The 21,252-nt window shown below is 37.7% G+C and overlaps 1 protein-coding gene across 4 annotated transcripts in view; it reads left to right on the forward strand.

Annotated features, from left to right (window-relative positions):
* ARHGAP21 (Rho GTPase activating protein 21) overlaps positions 1–21,252 on the forward strand; it is a 112,901-nt gene that overhangs the window by 72,298 nt on the left and 19,351 nt on the right. For 3 of the 4 annotated variants that reach the window (XM_058831432.1, XM_058831431.1, XM_058831434.1), the window contains 2 exons: positions 7,860–7,889; positions 9,385–11,338. In XM_058831432.1, coding sequence (XP_058687415.1) covers positions 7,860–7,889; positions 9,385–11,338 — 1,984 coding nt within the window. The remainder of the gene's footprint in view (positions 1–7,859; positions 7,890–9,384; positions 11,339–21,252) is intronic. The other variant, XM_058831433.1, reaches the window with a different exon arrangement.

Consider the following 21,252-nt stretch of genomic DNA (forward strand, 5'->3'; position numbering starts at 1 on the left):
CAGCAAATAATTGGAGTTAGTATTTATCTCTTGGTAACTCCTTAGATAGTTTCCTATGTTTTTGCCATGCCTGAGATTTCAGGGCAATCCAAATATAAGAAGTACTGCCTTCACATGTATTTCTAGCATGTTAAAAAATACATCTTGTTCATATTTTTACTGTAATTTGGATTAATTTCATTATGTTAGAATTTATGAGTAGGATTGCTTCCTTTAACTAGGTTGTCCAGTTTTAAAGAATTTGAATTGAAGAACTCGCATATGAAGCCTTTGTTAATAACTTGGTAACTGTGACTGGATTAAGAAGTATGATGAATGGGCCACTGGTTATTACCAGATTTTTTTTTTTAATTGTGACTGCTGTAAATGTTTTGTTGCACTAGTGCCTATTTGTTCCTGATTTTAGTTGAGGTCATGCATGTGTAGTAAGGTAATGGATCTCTCATTTAGTGTCTCTAAGTTCAAAAGATAATATTCAATATGTAAGCACATATTGTGAAGAATCAAAAAACCTAGTATAAAAAACTAGTAAAAAAACTAGTATATTGATACGCTCTAGTTTATTTTTAATTGGAAGCAGAGAAGAGCAGAAGATGACAAGCAGGATAGATTTTCTTGTTAGTTGGAAAAGTGTATTTTCTAATCCACACAAAAGTAGTAAGATGCCTTTGTGTTAAGAAAAAACCTAAGGGTTTCAGTAGTTGTTTTCCATTATTACAGACCAAATTAGTGGGTAAAAAAAAAAAAACAAAAAACTTTGTTTTGCATTAAAGTGAAGGTAGACGCTAGTACAGGAACTCTCCAGCTAGGACAACAAGCCAAGATTATTAGAATAGAAGGGATATTTTGAGAGCATTTGATGAAGACATATTTCAGTATTCCAACACAGAAAATGTTGGGGGCAGTGTGTGAATTTTGATTGCATGAATAAGTGGGAAAGAAAAGCTGTTGGGGTGCTTTTTGTTGGTTGGTTTCTTTGGTTTGTTTTTTTTTTTTTTTTTTTTTTTAATTGGAACCGTGAATATGTATAAATGCAAGAATAATGCTAACATATAAATTATCTGAATGTCATATGCATCTAATGCAGTCTTGTAGCCATAATAGTGTAAGAATCTGGATAAGGCAGGATTTTTATTTTTTAAGTTAAGCATTTGTATTTTTCTGGGTGAAAAGGTCTCTGCTGGTGAAACACAAAGTGCAAACTTCAGGTGAAGTAGAGATGAGAAATAATTGGTTGTATGTAACTTCATATATTGACAGGTGAGATGGGGGCAGAGGCCAAAAAAAGACGATGGTTGCCATTCTGCGTTAGGAAAGGATATTGACAAAAAGAAAATAATGTAATTATCCTTGAGGAGATTGAGGAGTAAAGAAAAGAGAAAAAATACCTGCCTGTGGAAGTTCTAGAAAAAAATTGTGTTATATGAAAAATCTTCAGGTATCATTATACAAAAGTTTCTTCAGAGTTTTAAGATGTGGTAAGAGTTGTGAATTTTGTATGTGAGGTTTCTCTCATGTATGTGAGGTTGAAGGTGGAAAGAGAATTAGGTTTGACAGGTGAAGTCATCATTTTGCGAAAAAATGCTTTGCATTGACCCTATAGCTTGTGTGAATTCCTTCAGTTGTTCAGGTTGAGTCATGATACAGGAGGATTTTATGCTACTGTTTGCTAAGATGCATTTGTTTGGGATGAAGTGAACTGCTCTTGAGGGCTTCCAGTTCCACCTAGCATTTTCCAGAGGAAAGCCATGGAGGCGCAGGTGTTTCCTGTATCCGTAAGGCTGAGCACTGGGTGTACTTGGGCCTATTGGAAATTACTTCTGATAGCAGAGTTTGTTCATTCAGTCCTGTCATGGAACACTTCAGTTTATATATTTCAGGTGTCAGTCTTTGATGGCTGAGCGGCAACTTGCGAAGAAACAGATGATAAAAATGAGTTGCATCTTACAACAGAGTCAGTTGTGTCCTGTAATTGTATCTGTTTTAGCCCACCTCACAGGAGGAAAGATTTTAGCACTTCTAAAATAATTTGCAGTCTTCTGAAACTGTACATTCTCAGTAACTTCAGTAAAATGAAGAATCTATGCAATTCCTCTGAATTATAATAGAGGAAAAACCCCCTGAAGTTGTGTTATGTAAGCTATTATAGAATGTTAAATAACTTGGTTGTTTTCTGTGACATATGTCACTGTAAATGTCTTCAAATAGTGTCACTCATTATAAACTGATGTTAAATACTGTTAGCTGTAAAAACAGCAGAGCTCCAAGCACTGCTGGGTATTGTAGTATGAGCTAATAAATGGTATATTTAGTGCAATGAGGATGGAATAGTTTCATTATATTTAGGAACTATGCTGGTTGTGCTGAATTTTACAGTATTGATCAGTCTATTCCATGTGCTGATGGCTGAGGGTTAGAAACACAGTTGCTTGTTTCTATCCTTAGTTTGCTATTTATAAACCTTGGGTTTAGTCTGCAGAAATATCCATATATGTCTGCGAACTTCTGGGTATATTGAATTTCCTGAAAACAGGGCTTCAAATCCATTCATCAATAGTAACAATGAAGTGGTCCAATCCACAGGCCTTTGCCCTCTGTGGCATGTGAACAGTGCTTACTTGGAAGGGAATTACATGTGAAATCCTGCCATTAGTGAAAAACAGTGTCTTGGTTTGTTTGTTGTGTTTGTTCAGTGGTGTGATGTTGAAAATATCCCTTTGTGGATGGGGAAAAGGATATTTAAAATAACCTATATCCGTAACAAAATCTTGAACTCTTGACAGCTGTGTATGTAGTAGATTTTTTCATGCTTCTCCTCAAATTTGTGATAAATTTACTTAAATTTATCAAAAGAGATTATTTTGAAGCATTTCTAGGTATATAGCCGTTTTTGAACTAGGAAGAGAAGGATTATTTTTGTCACGTTTCAAATGTTTCAAATTTGATGTATCTATATGCAATTTCTATAGAATTCTCAACCTTTTTTGACAGAATTTTGGTGTCTTGTAGGTTTTAGTACCACTGACTTTGTGCAAATGGGAAGACACATTTAGGTCAACTACAAATAGTTCATTTTTCTCAAGTGTATTCAGTGAAATTGTTGCTGTTTTGTAGCCTTTGGATAACAACTTTAATACTAAAATATTGTTTAAATTTTGACAATTTTGAAGTTGTTCAAAAGCTTTTTTGTGCTGTGTGGAAAACACTGATTGTAAAGGTTCTTCCTATTGAGTTTTGCCTATTTACAGGTGAGCATTATTATGAGTGTTGTCAATAAGCGTTGTTGTGTCTAACACATGCATGTCAGCATGTCCTCCATATGCAGGATTTTTGGACCATTTTTTCTGGGAGCGTTTCATATTGGAATGTACTTACTTGATAATTATTCCTTGTGTATCTAAAAAAGAACAGTCCACAAGTCACTGAATTTCTAAGTACCAGGCACTTGAAAGTACTACTGATGGTATCTTTAATATGATCTGCATTGGAGCTGTTTATTTGGAAGGTTATTTGTAATGTAGCATATTAATCATTATATATGGTGCTTATTACAGGTAAATATATGTAGATATAATTTTGGAGATGTATAGAACTATTTTATGTATAAACATACGTACTGTAGGTTAAGGTGGTTTTTTTTTTACCATTCATTTTCTGACACTTTTCTCACTACACACTCACTCAAAGGTTCATCTTACCTAACTTTTAACCTACCTCCAATAGTTTAGTTTCTAAAAAAAACTTTCCTTACAGGAATTGCCCCAAAAGGCAAGAGGCTACTTCTGGTCTTAGGTGTTGCCACCATTAAATTTTATCAGCATCCAAATCTGTTGAAATGTGCCTTTAGCCTTCCCAAAAGAACTTTGCAGTTTCGTTTACATAAAGATGTTATTGAGCATTCTATGAATAATGATAAACGTGGAAATAAAAGGGGGGCTGTTTACTATGTTTTTGATAAATCTAGTGAAATTTTAATCTTTCCTCAGAATTACAGACCAATGAAGCTGCAGATTAGTAACTGAAATTTGACCACATTTGAACAGAAATATTTCTTTTGTCATAGATAATAGAGGAACCAGAAATCCTGGATGGGAATGACCTGGAAAATGAGTAAAAGTTAAACTTTTTTGTTTTTCCTTCTTTCTAGTCAGGTGATGTGGAAACTTTCAGTATATTGGCAGATCTCTACATCAAGGAGGAGTTTGCTGCATTATAATTTCTGAACTGAGAATTTTTGTGGGATTTGGTGTCTCTCAAGGCCTTGTAATACCAATTGCCAGTCATGTACCTATAATTAAAAAAAAAAAAAAAAAAGGGAAGAAACCCCCCCTAACAACATCAAAAAGAAAAATAAGTTAAATGAGGAAATGTATCCTAGAGTTTTACATTCTCCAGTAGCCTCGTGTCTCTGACTACAGGTCTGTCCACTGATGGCTCCAGTGTTAAAGACTGCCAGCTTGATTTTGGTTTTCTTCCTGAAACTGTTCAGTTGCATCAGACCTTGTGGAGCAACATGGCAAACTGTGAAATATTTTCATTTGCCTTATCTTTTAATAAAGGTGGAGATGTTTTTCAAAGTAGCTGCATTTAGTCCAAAGACTTGGAACACTTTTTTAATTCAGGATTTTGGGCTGACAGTTACTGATGTGCACAGAGGTTAAAATTAAAGCTGTGGCAGCAAGTACAGTGGAAGACAGGGTGTGGTGTGAAGAGACAGTGATCTAGAAGAAGAAACTTAAATTTTGTTGTTGAACACTGCATGTTAGAAAATACCATTTGCACCAACCTTCCTACCCACAATTTAGACTTTACAAGTAAGTCTCTTACACAGCTTGTATTTGGAAATAAAATTTATTTGGCTTAAGGCATTCAATTCTGTACACTAAAAATGCACTGCCTTTAGGAAGAAAGGGTATGCATTTTTTGGATTTTTTTCGCATTACATTATCTGACTACAGTCTTTAGCTGTCTCAGAGTAAAATGAAAGCACTTGAGCTGTATTACTAGCATTCTTGCCAGAACAAACTGTAACTAGAAAGAGTTTCATTTTAAGAGAGCTGTAAACCTTTTCTGGTGTGCAATTTCCATACTCATTATGACTGTGAGATTAAGTCAAGACCAGGGAAGAGAACAATTTAGTAGTGAAGAAATAAAATCTGAAGCCGAAACTGATTGGAGAAGGAAAGAAGAATGCCTCAAGCTCAGTCTTGCAAGGAGCTGGGCACATTAGCTTCTGATTCATCAAAATGCTTATCACCAATTTAGTGAATAGTGCTGTTGAAATTGGTGTTGTTATTCATCCTGTAGTGAAGTGTAGTGAAGCACACCCATCCTCAGTGAAACATAGGGCTGCATGTTTTTGTGGATTTAGGCTAATGAGTGTGTGATATGGTCAGTTTGAGTACAGGGTTTTACCGTGATTCTTTCCCAGAGAAATAAATCCTCATTCATTTGGCTGTTACTGTTCTAGCATCTAATAGTGTAAAATCAAGGGAGTAAATGTGGGACCAAAGCCCTTCATCTCACCTTCAGGTGGTTAATTAAATACCTTGTAAAATGGTATATTTGCTTAAAATGTACTTTGCCTATTATATGGCATGAATGTATTACCTTAGGAGTTAAATCCTGAGTGGTTCTACAAATTTGCAGTAAGAAATTAATCCTTTGCCATAGGAGTTTGCAAACTTCATGCAAACAAAAACAGATTGCAAGGTGGGAAGAAATGGTACCCAGTAACTACAAACACACTGAGCTCTTACTGTAAGAGCAGCAATTTTCTTCTAGTAATTGTTGCAGAGCTGTTATCCATCAGAGCAGTTAATGTCACTCTAAATTGCTGCATTTGTATGGTAGTTTTCTAAAACTGCTGTTGTTTTGAGAAGGTGAAAAAGAGCTCATGAAACATCTAGACTAATTTTTGGACCATGTTGGGATTTCTGAATAACTGCAGAGTATCCAGTTCTGGAAATTGAAATGGTTTGATTGGTGTCTGAATCAGGACCATCACTAATCTGGATACTAAAAAAATATTTTTGTTCTCTAAGTTGCAAGCCATTTTCTGTTTAGTTGATTTGGTTTTTGTTTTAAGACTACAAACACTTAAATTCAGTCATACCCTAATGACATTTTTATGAATGTATCCTCTTGCAATCACTTGGAGATTAGGGCAGCATTTTTCACATAATCTATTGTTAGAGAAACTAAAGAGAGAGAGAGAGTAATACTCAAGCTGTGCTTTATGTGGTTGCAAAATATGTTAAATAACAATGTATGAACTAATAAATATATTGGTGTATTTCACATTTCTTACTATCTAAACCTCTTCTAAAAATCTCACCACTTTGTGTTTAAAGCAGTTAAAATATTTCATTAATGAAAGGGCTAATAATGCATCCTTCAGCGTGACATTTGCAGGACAGACCCATCGGTTTCTCTGTAATTTACAGTATTTTCCATAGGCCTTTATTCAGAGTTATGAAGCAATGATTTCAAATATTCTTTTTGGAAATATTACAGTCCCATCTATAAACTTTCTCTTTCTTGGAAGTATGTTCTGCTTTGTTTCAGTACTTTCTTGAGTACTGGGTGAAATGAGGTTGAGAGGAGAAATAAACTTTCCAGTTACTGTCTTACACAGAACTGGCAGTCTGTCTATCTGGATATACCTGCAATCATGGAAACATACTTTTTTTGGGAGGAGAAAACCTGTCTGATCTCATTTTGGACCCTGTGGGAATGCTGTCTTCTGAAGGTGATATTTTAATACCCGTGATAAATGCTGTCAAGAGATGAGAACTTATTTCTATACTCACTTGTAGTCCTCGGCCGCAATCAGATCACACCAGCTTTTGGAATTTAGCCTTCCTGCTGTCAAAGTCAATGAAGCATTGTTTGTCAGGGGAGTGTTTTACAAAACCATAAATGGGGTATTCTCTGTTGGTGTAATGTGTGCACATCCTAGAGAAGGTGGGATATCAGCTGTGTTATCAGCTGTATAAATTGATAATTATTTTCTGATTAAGGTGCAGTATATGATGGTTTTGTTTGTCTTGCATGCCAGAAGGCTCTCACTGAATCTGGTTTTTTGAGTCTTCAGAATTTCTTCCATTTTTTTTTTTTTTAATTCATCAGCTCATCAAGATCTTAAATAGCCATTTATATAAAGGCTTAGAAATGTTAATTATATTATATATATATGTATATACACATTATATAAATGTTAGAAATGTTCCTTTGGATGTTCCTTCCCCCCATCAAATGTGTCAGTGGAAGCCTGTCCTGATTTTTACTATGAGTGGAGGAAAAAAAAATTACAGATCACATGAGGAGAGTGTTTCTGCAGCATCATTCCTCTAATTTCAGAGGTACAGCGTGAAAGCAGCTGCAGTCAGCTGACAGATTGTGGTCATGTTCGGATATATGTGAGGAAGGGGCGTGCTGTTTTAAATGCATAATAAAGCCCTTGTTTCGTCACCAGGAAGCAGGGATGGATGGTAGCAGCTCAGGGAAATGAGAGGCAGTAATGTTGCTGTAGTGGAAGGGAAATATCATTGCACGGAGCTAGAGCTCTCTGCAGGCAGCTCTAGGGATGCACCAAGGCAAAATGGCACAAACATATTTTGCTTTCCGTAAAGGTGCAGGAAAAATGTAAGGAGCAGATAAAAGCCTGAGATGGACATGCTCACAAGGAGGGTGAAGTTATTTTTTATGCTCTACTGCCCTTTATGTCTGTTGGTACCTTCCAGTGAAATCAGTGTTAGCTGTATTTTTAGCTTGCTGTAGTCAACATCAATATGACAAGATAATTCTGTCTTTACATCTGTAAGCAGTTTTTACTGTGTTTTCCTGTTTTCTGCCAGCTGCAGTTTACAAAGGATGTCACAGCACTGGTAAGAAATGTACAGTAGCCATTTCTCTGATGGTTTTGTAAGGCATGTTTTTCTTAATGATTTGAGAGAGGCAAGAATGAGACGGCAAGTTTGGAAATGAGCTAGATAGCCTGAGCTGAATTTGCTTCATAAAGCTGATCTCTTGATTTGTGGTTTGTGCCTGTGTTTTTTGGTCTGTTTTCTCTCAATGCGCTTTAATATTTTGCACTTCACTAATGCTCGGTATAACATTGCAGCAGTATTGTAAATGCCTCGCCCTCCTCTCTACTTTGCTCTGTGTTAATTTTATGGCTGCACTTGGGCTTTTATAACTGTCTGCTGTTAAGACAGAGCACATTAATATACTGGAATTGAGCATGTTATGATTTGAACAGGAAATGCTGTGATATGATAGCACTCCTAAGCGTGTAAAAGCCCTGAGAAATTATTTTATCTTCTGTTACATTGGCAGGCTCTGCATTGGCTCTTTATTTCATTATGTTGAAACTAAACAAAGTCATGCTGAAGTTTTTCAATAATAGAATATGGTTTCAGTATGCTGTATGCTTCTCATTGATTTATTATTTTGAATGTTCTGTTAATTTCACAATGACAAGTGCTGCTTTCAGAAATGCTGCAGAAACCTACTAAGTGTAATATAACCATTTTTTTCTTAGGAGTCAGGTTGTTAAGCATGGAGATACAAAGCGCACTAGGGAAATTAGCGATCTCAGTTTGGGTTTCAGTAATGCATGGGCAGTGGTGAATATGTATTTTTTTTTTTTTTATACTGTTTGTACCTTCAAGTTAAAAAAGCTAAATGTCGTTAATATTTTTTGCAATAAAATTTGTGTACCATGTTCTTGCTGTCTCCTGTAAAATATGACATACAGGGTGTTGGCTCACAACAGTATATTACTGCTTCAATTTATTCATTGTATGTCTAGAAAACAGTAGCTTTTATGTAGAAGAGTGTGTGTATGTATATTTATCTGTCTGTACTTTTCATATGTGCTGCATTAAGTGAACAGAGTTGTTTCATACCCTAAGTGTATAGAGAATTTTCTAGTGCTACTTGAATTTATTATGCAGCATTTTAACCTAGTGGTTGCTGAGAAATTCCAGTTTCCAGCAATGGGAGGCTTAAGTGAGAAATATGTGTGAAATATCATGTTAGAAAGCAGAATTAAAGGGGAGAAAAATACTGTGTTATATGCTCGTGGGTTTTGAGAAACCCGACTCAGTGCCTTACTAGCAGTATTTGCTACAATTGGTCATCAGTTTTTTAATTGTTGGGGGAGGGAATGTATGTCATGATTTTGCTTGTTCTCTTTCTGTTTACTAAGAGGATGGAATGCTGGTTTTATCTTTTGAACTAACATTTTGTCTAAAAGTTAGAGGGAGTGTGAAGTTTGAACCTGTGTTTCCCTCCTTGAAGCTTGATCATGCGAATACTAGATGGAAAACTTTTTCATCTCCCTCACTACTGAATACTCACTTAATCTTCTTTCCACAGGCATATTCCCAAGATGCCTACCTGAAAGGCAATGAAGCCTACAGTGGAAATGCCCACAACATACCTGAACCACCACCAATATGTTATCCACGTCTGACATCCACAGCCTCTGTTAAGGCACAAGCTGGGGACAAGCTCCCTTCTGATTTCTCGCTGGGGAAACAGCAAGTCAGTAGACCAGTCCGGGCATTGACACAGCCAGAGAGGGCCTACAGAATGGAAATACAAGTGCCTCCATCACCAACAGACATTGCAAAGTCAAATACCGCCGTGTGCGTTTGCAATGAAACTGTAAGGACTGTTATTGTGCCTTCTGAGAAGGCTGTAGATTTGCCATCTTGCAGAAATAACCATGCTGGTCCATCGCACAGGACAGAGGAAGTAAGATACAGCTTAAAAGATCAAACCAGTCTAAAAGCACGGACCACATCACCACCATCTTTAGTGTCCACTGCCATTGTACTTCCCCAGACTCCAATAACAAGACCAGTTGATACAACTGGAACAGTAAGTAAAGCTTCAAATTATGTAGTATGTCCAGAAGGCATCCCAAGCACTAGACCTTCTACTCAAGCCACAGACTCGCCCTCAGTCTCTACTAATCACTACAATTCTCCAACCTCCCACCAGCACATAGACTGGAAGACCTACAAAACTTACAAGGAGTACATTGATAATAGGCGCATGCACATGTATGGCTCTCGAACAATACAGGAAAGGTTAGATAGCTTAAGGGCAGCTTCTCAGAGCACAACTGAGTATAACCAGGTGGTGCCAAATCGCACTGCTTCTCAGGTACGGCGCAGGAGCACCTCTCACGACAGGGTTCCGCAGTCTGTCCAGATCCGGCAGAGAAGTGTATCCCAGGAAAGGCTTGAAGATCCCGTGTTGATGAAAGAATGGCCACGAAGTGCTTCACAAGATACTCTAACTTCGCCTTCAGTCAATGCTAGAAATCACAGGGCTCGGTCGTGGGATTATCTCAGCAAACAGGGTGAAGTGCTAGAAAATTTTCATTCTGAGAATATGATTGCAGATGCAAATGGAGATAGGAGAAAGACTTACAAATGGACAGGGTTTACTGAGCAAGATGATCGGCGAGGTATTTATGACAGATCTAGACAACATGCATTTCATATGTCTCTTCGAGGTCAGAATTTTCCTATTTCTCCGAATAGTTATATTTCAGACAACAGGAGAACAGGTAGTAGAGCTTCTCTGCCTGGTTCTCACTTTCATAAAGTTTCACCAGATATGAAAATGTTACAACCTTCTCGTGATTTGCAGACTCCTGGGGGAGTTTCGAAATCTGCAGGTGTTTCACAAGAGAGGTTGTCTCTCACACCAGCCAGAAGTTCTAAAAGTAGCTCTCTGAAGAACTCAGCTCCCTATGCAGCAAAACCATCGAATCCCCTTAACCAGAGCCTGGATGCTATTGCCAGCAAAGACCAAAGAACAGCAAATCACTTGCATCACAGCAGTCTGTTAAACCAACAGTCAAGGATCCGAGCTGAAGGTGCCCCAGATCACAAAACAGAAACTGGTAAAACCATCCAGCCCTCCTCTCTGGCTCCAGCTTCTGCCAAACTTGTGCAGCCAACAAGTGAGTGTTTAACTACCTCTGACAATGTAGATGGTTCTGTCAGACAGAAGACTCATGGTTTTGAAAGGGAAGAAGATGTTCGTGAGTCTGAAAGTCTGCAAATGGATGTTCAGGGAAATGATAAAGACGCAGTGGTCATGCGGGACAAATCACCTTCTGGCCATCAAACTCCCCAGCCTTTGAGGCATCAGTCCTACATTCTTGCTGTAAATGACCAAGAGGCAGCCTCGGACACTACCTGTTGGTTACCTAACGATGCTCGGAGAGAAGTCCACATAAAAAGAATAGAGGAAAGGAAAGCATCAAGTTCCAGCCCACCTGGTGACTCTTTGGCTTCAATTCCATTTATTGGTGAGTTAAATTATTTCAGTGTACATCAAATGCTTTTCTCTCCTAAAGGTGATGAAAAACACCATGCTGGGTAGCTGATTGCTATTCCTGTAAACCCTGAGGTTGAAAGGCATGAGAGATTTTTCTCATCTAAAGTAACTTAAGGTTGGTAAAAGTAAAAGGATTTTTCAGTGGAGAAGAAGAGTAGTCTGTTTTATTTGGGGGTCTGGAGAATGAGCGTAAAAAGGCCCACAGTGATGCAATATTTTTTGCCAGAGTTTTTTTTAACCCTCTGGGTAAGTCTGTGTTACGTAACTATCCGGTTATCACTCCACATAATGTTGTGATGTTACGTATGTAGATATGTAGCATTTGCAACACCTTTCAAACACTTCCACTTTTCTAGTATCAAACATAATTGGAATCCAGTACAGAGAGAATATGGATCCAAGTCCATATAAGAGTGATTTCTGGGGAAAAATTAAGTTTTTCAGCTGAATAGGTATGGTGAAAGCTTTCTGAGACAGGTGGAGAGTAGATGAAAGCTGTTTCAGGTGAAGAGATAGCAATAAAAATAAATGAATTTGCGAGTAAAGATGGTAATATGGATATGAATGAGGAGGTTTGTGGAAGCAGCATCTGAGAAGGCAGAAAGATTTGCCTGTGTGCTGTGACGCAAACAGGGTTGGAATTACAGGGAGCTTATGGGAAGGGCACTGAAGAGGAAAAGAACCAAAGGAAGGATTGGGAATAGTAGAAAAAAATAAAATTATATTGAATGCTGGATATGTGATGAATTAGTGTCTTCTGCTGAAGAGAGAGTTTTGGTGGCAGAGCATTCCTGTTCTGTCCAAGTAGTCAATGCTTCTGTTGTCTTTATCCTGCTGTTGTTGTTGGGTTGGATTTTCTTTTGTTGTGGCTGATTTAATCCTTTGTAGTCGGGATGTCTGTGGATCATTTTCCACAGGAGTTGATCTATACCTGACTCTCTGTGCTCTTGAATTTAGTGTAGGAAGTATTTAGAAAATACTGACTAGGGATTTTTGATTCTTGGACTCATCTGTGTGAAAAACAACTCTTTTTAATGATCCTTTTTTTTTTTTTTTTAACACATTAAGTTAAGGGAATTAGATAGAATGTCTTAGCATAATTGTCTTCTGTTGGGGATCTGAAGCAGTGATTTTTTTTCCTAGCATTATCTATACTGTCTGCTGCTATTTGAAAGTGAATAACCAAAAATCGGTGAAGAAGCTTTTGTGTTCATCAGAAAAACAGAAATTCTGTTCTTTTGAGAGAATACTGACATTAAAAAGTGCGTTTTTAGCTAGCAGATGCTGCTTTTGTTGGGTTTTTCATTTTGAATGGGAGTGGTATAGATCTTTTTCATTCTTATTATTACTGGATGCATCAGCATAATTTTAGATTCTTCTTTAGTCCCAGCCTTTAGGATTAAATCTTTAAGGATTAGCAACATTTGTGAGGCATGTAACTGATTTTTGTGCAGGATTTGTTAATACTCTGCCTAAAATCAGTGTTGGGATCTTGATTTAGTTACGTACCATGTTTGCTGGGTGTATTCTAATCCTGTACAGTTCAAGTGTCATGTTAAATTCAAGATTGGTAATGTCAAGCCCAACCTTTTCTACACACTTTCTTAATTTTGACAAAGATTTCCCATGAACTTTTGTGTATGTGACTTGCTTCCATACTTTAGAGAAATGTGTTGATTAAAGTTCAAAGAAGCCTTAAATATGTCATTTGTATTTGGTAGCAGCTGAAGAGTTCAGAAAGAACAAAATTGTAACTCTGCATTGCAGCCTTTTGGCATAACACCACATTGGATTGAATTCTTATAAGCCTCTTGGAATGAAAACTCCTGAACATTCCAGAAATACTAAAAACTGGTGCTTCTAGAGCCTGGGCACTATCTGAGTAAGCATGGTTCTTGTGGCTGGCTTCCTAGCAGGAAATTCCTGTGCCAGTACAGGTGCTGTGGAAAGTTTCCACCCCAGCTCCAGCACCTTGAAGAGGAAATAATCTTCTCTGAATACAAAGAGCATGAAATGTTATGAATGTGGACCACTTCTTATGTTAGAATTTATATGCATTATTCTAACTTTGCTTGTTCTGCTATCATTATGCCTAATTACAACTTCACTTGTGAGAAGCTGTACTTAATCAGGCGCATAAAATCTGCTTTGAAATTCAGTTAAAGGCTTTTTAACTCTTCAGATGGAAAATCACTCTGAGTTTTGGTTTAGGGTTTTCTTTTGGGTTTGTTTCTTTTTTTCCTTCTCTGATTATTGAGAAGGATCTTACTTTGAATGAAGGTGTACCTTGGAGCTGGCAATCACTTTACTTCTCTTATGTTTATATCCATATAGTAGGGTTTTTTGCATTCTTAGGTTTTATTGGATGGAGCTAATTTAGTAAATACACTTACTGAAGTTATTTGTGTAGTAGATACTTGGAATAAGTGTAAAAATGTAAACTGGGGGGAGGGTAACAAATATCTTCCAGGGTCACATATTGCTACTATTTAAAATATGTGTGGTGTTTAAAATATTTGTGATCTATTTTTATCACCACTTTCTGCTTATTAAAAATAGTAGATATGGCCAGAACCATATTTTGGTAGAAATTTAGCCAGGAACAGTTGGCTTTTGCACAGCAGTATTTTGTGACTAACCCGCTTCTGAGAACAGCACAACATCAGGATGATTTTAGCTCTGGGGAAGTAGCACAGTACCCTGCACCACAAACAGAAATCCATGCAGAGTTTCTGTCAAGCTTCCTTACAGCAGATTCTTGCAGGGATCATGGTGGGTTACTGAAGAACTGCCTTTTGACACTAGTCTTTTTGAAAAGGTAGCTCAGAAGCAGGGAGATTTAAATTCTGGGCGTAATTTACTAATAGGAATGAGACACCTTTTCAGACCAAACCTAGTAGGCAGCTATAATATCTTTTATGGGACAAATAGATTTATTTGAAAAAAGTAAGGAAAATATTGTGTGTTCAAACTCTTCTTCAGATAACACATATTCCTGGAGGATGATGAAGCTGCCAGCTTTACAGATAAACACACAGTGGTATTGCAGGCTTCACTACTTTCCATTCGCTACTAAATGCAGGATATTGTGCTTCTCAGAAAGCTGCTATTTCTATTTCAGGTCCAAAGAAAAGCTGTGTTCTTAAAATACTCTTATTGTTTCAAACTATGTAAGTTAGTCCAGTGACAGTCTACTGTTCTTACCCAGAAAAGGTCTCACCTGTTGTCTGGACTAATAAAAAGACCATTTTCTCTATTAGTGACTATATTAGCAATTGTGGTGCTTAATGTGCATTTTTCAGACTTGTAATTTTTGCACGATTTCTCTGCTAGAGAACAGCAAATTATAATTTTCAGACCTACTGGGTAATTTTTGCATGAGTTAATCTTCACTGGAATGGAAAGTAGAGTGCTGCTGAACATCCTGATAGATGTGGATGACAAGTGGTGTCTCTCAGGGGTTCTTATTGGGATCAGTATTATTAAATATCTTTATTAATGATATGGACAGTGGGTTTGAGTGCACCTTGGCAGATTTGTGGATGACACCAAACTTGAGAGGTGCTGTTGCCATGCCTGAAGGACGGAATGTCATCCAGAAGAACCTGGACAATTTGAGAAGTAGGTACATGGGAATCTCATGTGGTTTAACAAGACCAAGTACAAGGTGCCCTGAGTCAGGGCAACCCCTGGTATCAGCACAGGCTGGGGATGGACAGAGTGAGGACAGCCCTGCCCAGAGGGCTTGGGGGTGCTGCTGGGTGAGAGGCTGGACCAACCACGTGCACTCACAGCCCAGAAAGCCAAATGTGTCCTGGGCTGCATCAAAAGCAGCGTAGACAGCTGGTCAAGGGAAGGGATTCTGTCCCTCTGCTCTGCTTTGGTGAGACCCCACCTGCAGTGCTGCATCCTGCCCCGGGGTCCCCGCTGCAGGGAAGATGTGGACCTGTTGGAGCAAGCCCAGAGGAGGGCCACCAAGTTTAGCAGTGGGATGAGGAAATGATGAGAGAACTGAGATTGTTCAGCCTGGAGAAGAGAAGGCTTTGGAGTGATGTAATTGTGGCCTTCCTCCTGAAGGGAGCCTACAAGAAAGATGGAGAGAGACTTTTTGCAAGAATGTGCGGTGACAGGACAAGGGGCAATGGATTTAAGTTGATGTTTGGATCAGATATTAGGAGGAAGTTCTTTACTGTGAGGGTGGTGAAGCACTGGAACAGTTTGCCCAGAGAAGCTGTGGATACCCTATTCCTGGAAGTATTTAAGGCCTGTTTGGGTGGGTCTTTGAGCAACCTGGTCTAGTGGAAGGTGTCCCTGCCCACAGCAGGGGGCTTGGGTCCCTTTCAACCCAAACCATTTTATGTATTTCGTAACTGTTGAGAAAATGTTGATTCCGAACATGGTTATTTTAATACATTTTGTAGGCTTAAATGTCTAGTATGCACGTCTGAGATTTGCAGCAAGGCTGAAAATAATTTTTGCTTCTCACAGTACTTACTGTAGAGTAGAAAGAAATGTAAAAGATTAATCCAGCTCCCATAGTGAGTCGAATGAACTAACCACAGGAGTGAAATGGGGGTGCTGCTTCAATACTTAACCTGATTGCAGCACGTGTAGCTGTCAGGCCAGCTTAGTGCTTTGGCCATTACTAGTGGGTGGATGTTCTCTCCAGCTTTGCCAAGTCCTGTCAGATGAAAATTAGTTTTAAACAGATGTGTTTTAAAAACCTTAGCCTAAATATCATCTTGAAGTTCAAAATTATTTTAAAATCAAATCAAATTAAATTCATAGGCATCCTATTACAGAGTTTTTTTCTTAGGTGTGTAGGAGCATCACATAAATACAAATGTTTTTCCTCAAAGGTGCGATCCAATTTTGAAAATACTTAGCATATCCTTACCCTAGAAAAATTTTAGGTCACTTCATTCCACTATTAATTTGTGAATAACTGAGAGAAAATTAGCCAGATAAAAATATCAGCCCAGACTTTGATAACATTAAAATATTGTAAAAATTAACTGAGTGTTCTCCCCCCTGACTGAAACTCATACCTTAGGAAAGGTATAAGAACAGGACAAGGATATGTGATACTTAATATTGTTACTTTCTATTCGCCCACTATTTGCACTTTAAAATATCTCTGAGCCAAATGTGATTTTAAGTGCACCATAAATTTCTCTATTCTCTTCTGTATTACAGTGAAATTGTGTTATCCAATACCCTGTATTGATTTAAATAAAATTTGCCAGGGGTTTCACAGCTGAAACTGCATGGTATTTATTCCCTTAGTGTGTGTCTGTGTTTTTCTAAAACATGTCTCCTGTTGACTAAATTCACAGTATGGGTTGAAAGGGTCCCTAAAGACCATCCGGTTCCAGCCCCATCAGTGCCATCAGTGGAAACCCCTTCCACTAGGTTGCTCAGAGCCTCATTCAAACTGGCCTTGAACACTTCCAGGGATGAGGCATCCACAGCTTTTCTGGAGAATCTGTTCCAGTGCCTCACCACCCTTACAATAAATCTTTGTATTGCTTCTACTCTTAATGCAGGCAAACCACCACAGCAATTTCTGTGCTAGTAATCAGGCACACTACTGTTCAGTGTGCTTTAAAAGCTCATCTTCATGCTAATTTTCAAAACCAAAAAGTTGGGGGTTTTGGTTTTTGTGAGGTTTTTATTTTCTTTTTTGTTTGATGTGTTTGTTTGGGGATTTTTTGGGTTTGTTGATTTTGTTTTGTTGTTTTTTTGGTGGTTATGTATTTTCACTTGTGGGGTTTTTTTGTATTTCACGACCTGTTTTTCTACAAACATGTCATAAATAAAAGTACTTGGGTACTTGCTGATTAGCAGATAGGGTGAATATACCTGATTTCCATTGAGTTCTGCTCAACCCTGTTTTTCTTTTTATTTATTTATTTTTAAATTTTTTTAGTATTCTTGTTGTTACTATATTTTATTTTTTTAAGTATATTAACTAAGGAATTAAGAGTTGAAACATTCTGAACCACCTACTATTAATTAAGCTTTTCAGGTAACTTTATTATACATGTTATTATACATATATACATTATTATCCATTTATCTTCTTTAGTGCTGGAAGTAGGGGTCTATAGCTTTACCTTATCAATACCTACCTTTTAAGTCCTAGGTCATATATGTAACTCCAAGTACGTTTTGGAAAGTAAAGACTTGACTGTCTTAGTGGAGTATGTGCCATACTTTACCTGTTCTCCCCCTACATCTTTAATGCCTCTCTCTGCAGGCTGCTGAGGCTTGGAAGATGGCAATGTGAATACACACATATCGAATGCAATTGCAACAAGAAAATAAATTGATATGCTTGCACAGCAGGCTGTGAAAAAGGTTAAGATCATAGAAATAGACAAAGTTAGGGGAAACAAGCAGAAACATTCTCATATGCAGAAAGGAAGCACTTGAAAGAATGTATTCATTCTGTTTTCCCCTTATGAGAAGGGAGAAACTCAAAACCTCGGACTTCTCCAGCAGAGATTGCGGTTTGTCAACTCAAAATGCATGGATATCTTCAGGGCAAATGGTGGCTGAATACCGATGGCTGATCGGGTGTGTTTTAAAGAGAAACTGCTAGCAGTCAAGATGAAAATGAAAATCTTCACCTATTGTGACTGTGACTATTTTTATTTCTACAAGTTATTGCCTAGCTATTCCAAACTATGAAAATATAAGTTCAATTTCAGTAGATATTAGGGCTGACAAATGTTCATTTTTGAGGACTGTTTCTTCCTTTATTATAGTGATAGCATTAGAACATGTCATCAGTGTTTCTAAGATAAGCGTTAGTCTTCTTTTTTTTTTCCAGGGTTTTACAGTGTGGCCTGCCAAATCACTGTTGCTCCAGGCTGAATATTTCAGTGTTTCTTATCCAAAGAACAGTTTTTAAATCATTGTGGTATTCCGAAGTATAGCGGCCAAAACGCAAAATTACAAATTAGTGTTTTAGATACCATTTAAATGCTTCTGTAACTCGAAAATCTTCTTTTAAATTAAAGCTTAAAATTGGGAGCAATAATTCACAACATCCAGAAGTGTTTTGATTGAGTAGAAGCATTGGATTTGTTTGATAATGAGTAATATTTTCGAAGTGTAAATCATCCTCAGTGTATCATTATAACTTCAAATAATAATTGCAGGTAATAAGAAAATGCTGTTGGGGTTCTTTGCAACAAAAAATACTGAGAATTTTACTTTTTTGCATGATGGGGCAATATGGCAAGCAGGAACCTTTAGAATTGCTTTGTGTAGAAAGATAGTTAAAGTTTTGTTTGACAGTGAAATAAACAATAGACTTTCAAAGATACAGTTTTCACAATAGTCTGACATGAAGAATAACCTTGGGAAGCCTCTTTTGTTTGTGTAAAACTCAATCAGTATAACAAACATATTATTTACGTGAGTGCATTAGCAGAGGACTGGATGTGATGATTCAGGAAGCTTGTTCCAGTCCTGTGTTTCTGGGGCTTAGAGCAATGAATGTGCTCAGCATGCAGACATGTTTCCATTCTATTCTTTTGACCACATGAGGATAATTACGTAAAGTAGATATATGAAGAAGTTCTTTGTGAAGACAATTAGTGCTGGCAGTGCTGGAAGTACTTAAAAACTAGACAAAAAAAATAGATTCTTAAAGATTCTTTTTTGAAAAAATGAGGTAACAGGTCATGAGGAATCCAGGCAATAGAGTTATCTTTTTTCCAAATCATGTGTTTTGGCCTTGGAAGTCAATACATAAGGGAGCTTTTACCCTTGCAGGCTGAAGTATAAGATGCAGCAGTTTATACTGCAGGATTTAAAACAAAAAGTCACTGCTATGGGGCGTTTATTAGTCCTTTGTGCTGTCTTGCAGGGTTAGTTCCATATAGTTTGCTTTTGATTTAACAATTAATTTTTGTTTATTGATTGTTTCCGGCCTTCTCACTACTGGTGAAATTGTATACATGGTATTTTCAGTTGATTGTCTTCCTGACAGGCTTTTAAGAAAAACGGCCTACATTAGTGTCTCTATTTACCTTAATGGCAGCTGCTTCTGGGGTTTCTTGGAGACAGACTTTGTTTTTAATTCCTTGCCTGTTTGTGGATGAGGATCCTTTTCCTAATCTCTGTTATCTTGTCCATGCTCTCTCCTTCCTTTCTGCATCCTTCTCACTGGTGCCGCTTCCCTGCAGTCTCTGTCCCCCTGCTGCGGCTCCACTTGTGCCTAGCAGCCTTTTCTCTACCCCTTTTGTCCCCCCTGCCCCTGGGTTTAAGGAAGGATCTGGTGCACATGACTGTACTTTAAAGGATGTGCTGCCTGTAGCAAGCTAGAGCTAATATAAACTGAGAGGCACAGAAGGCATATTAAACATAGGGCAAGATTTTAAAGCTTTTATCTATTGTATTTAGGAGGATACTTCAGAGCAAGGTACTGTTAGTGCATCGTGAAAATGCAGAGCCTGTTGTGGTATCACGTGCTGTGGAGTACTTGGCCAGGCCAAGGATGTGGAGTGCAAAACAGTTGTTGACATAGGGCTGAAATTCAGTAAGGCAGTGCCTCTAAAGCCAGGCCTGCTGCAGGGTTGCTGGCACATCCTGTCAGTCCTTCCATAAAGAGAAGATTAGGGGTTCTTTAATTCTAGTAATGAGTACTTGATAGTTTGTTCCTTCTTTGTTACATAAGCAAATTAATTTAACAAGTTAAATTCATTCCTAAATTGCATCCCAAAGCCGTAGCCTGTTGTGCAAGTGAACTATTGAAGAAATAGAGAGGCAATTACTAAAATACTTACTGTAATGGCTGTCAGGTAGATGCCACGAGTCTATAAGGAACCTTGACATCTGTGGCTCAGCTGAAATGAAAATAATGTTTTTAATGACTCTTTTATCCCTTTGCTTTGCAGACAGCAACATGAGCTACCCTCTGTAGCTTTCTGCTGAAGGGTGGGCTTTTTACAATCAATCACTGTGTTACATTTATACAAGATTTGAGTAACCAAAATCGTATTTAATACTACATCTATATGCATCTATAAACAAATACCCAAGCCAAGAATTTGGTATGGTTGTCAGAAAGCCAGTAACCCTAAAATACAGTTATCTCCTTCAATACATGCATTTTGGAAAATTGTATGTTGGACAATTTTTTTGTTTCTGGGGGTACATGCTGTCTGAACATTCTTCATGGGAAATGTAAAGCTGTTTTTAACTGTGCATTAGTACACAGCTGTTACATTTTTATGATCTGAATCTTTAAGTCAGATAAATAGTCTTTGATAAAATACATACTTGTTGAATTAAGCTTTGTGGCCACATATTCACATTGTTTGTTTAAATTGAGGTGCCCAATTAGAGTTTTAAATGGTGATGTGGTCTGCAATACATTTACTAAATAACACAGTTCCTTCTTAAAGGTCTTTTGAGGTGTTGAAATATAGGTTGCAAGACTGCCATGCCTGAAGGGGAATAAATGTGAAGGATGACTTTAGCCTTGGGGAGCTAGTTTTTATCCAATAATTTTTTATTACCAGTGAAGAAAAGCTTTGGCAAACTGAATCCATGTGGACTGGAAGAGAAATCACCTTTCTCTGTTAATAATCCCTATTAAAGCATCCCTGATGGTGGCTGTACTAAAGTCTGTCTGAATTTGTTTCCCATGATTCAGTTAACTAAACAACTTCCTTAAATACCTCTCTCCCTTGCTTCCCCACCATCACAAAAAAAAAAAAAAAAGAAACCACAAACCAGCCAAAGCTCAACAACAAATTCAAACAAACCTCACAATCAATACCAGCTTGGATGAAGAGGATATTCTTAAAACAGCTCCCATGCAGCTCAGCCCATACCTGTCCGTGCAACCCAGTGAAATCCATCAGCAGG

Source organism: Poecile atricapillus, chromosome 2 (assembly GCF_030490865.1).
Source record: "Poecile atricapillus isolate bPoeAtr1 chromosome 2, bPoeAtr1.hap1, whole genome shotgun sequence".
Classification (NCBI taxonomy): Eukaryota; Metazoa; Chordata; class Aves; order Passeriformes; family Paridae; genus Poecile; species Poecile atricapillus.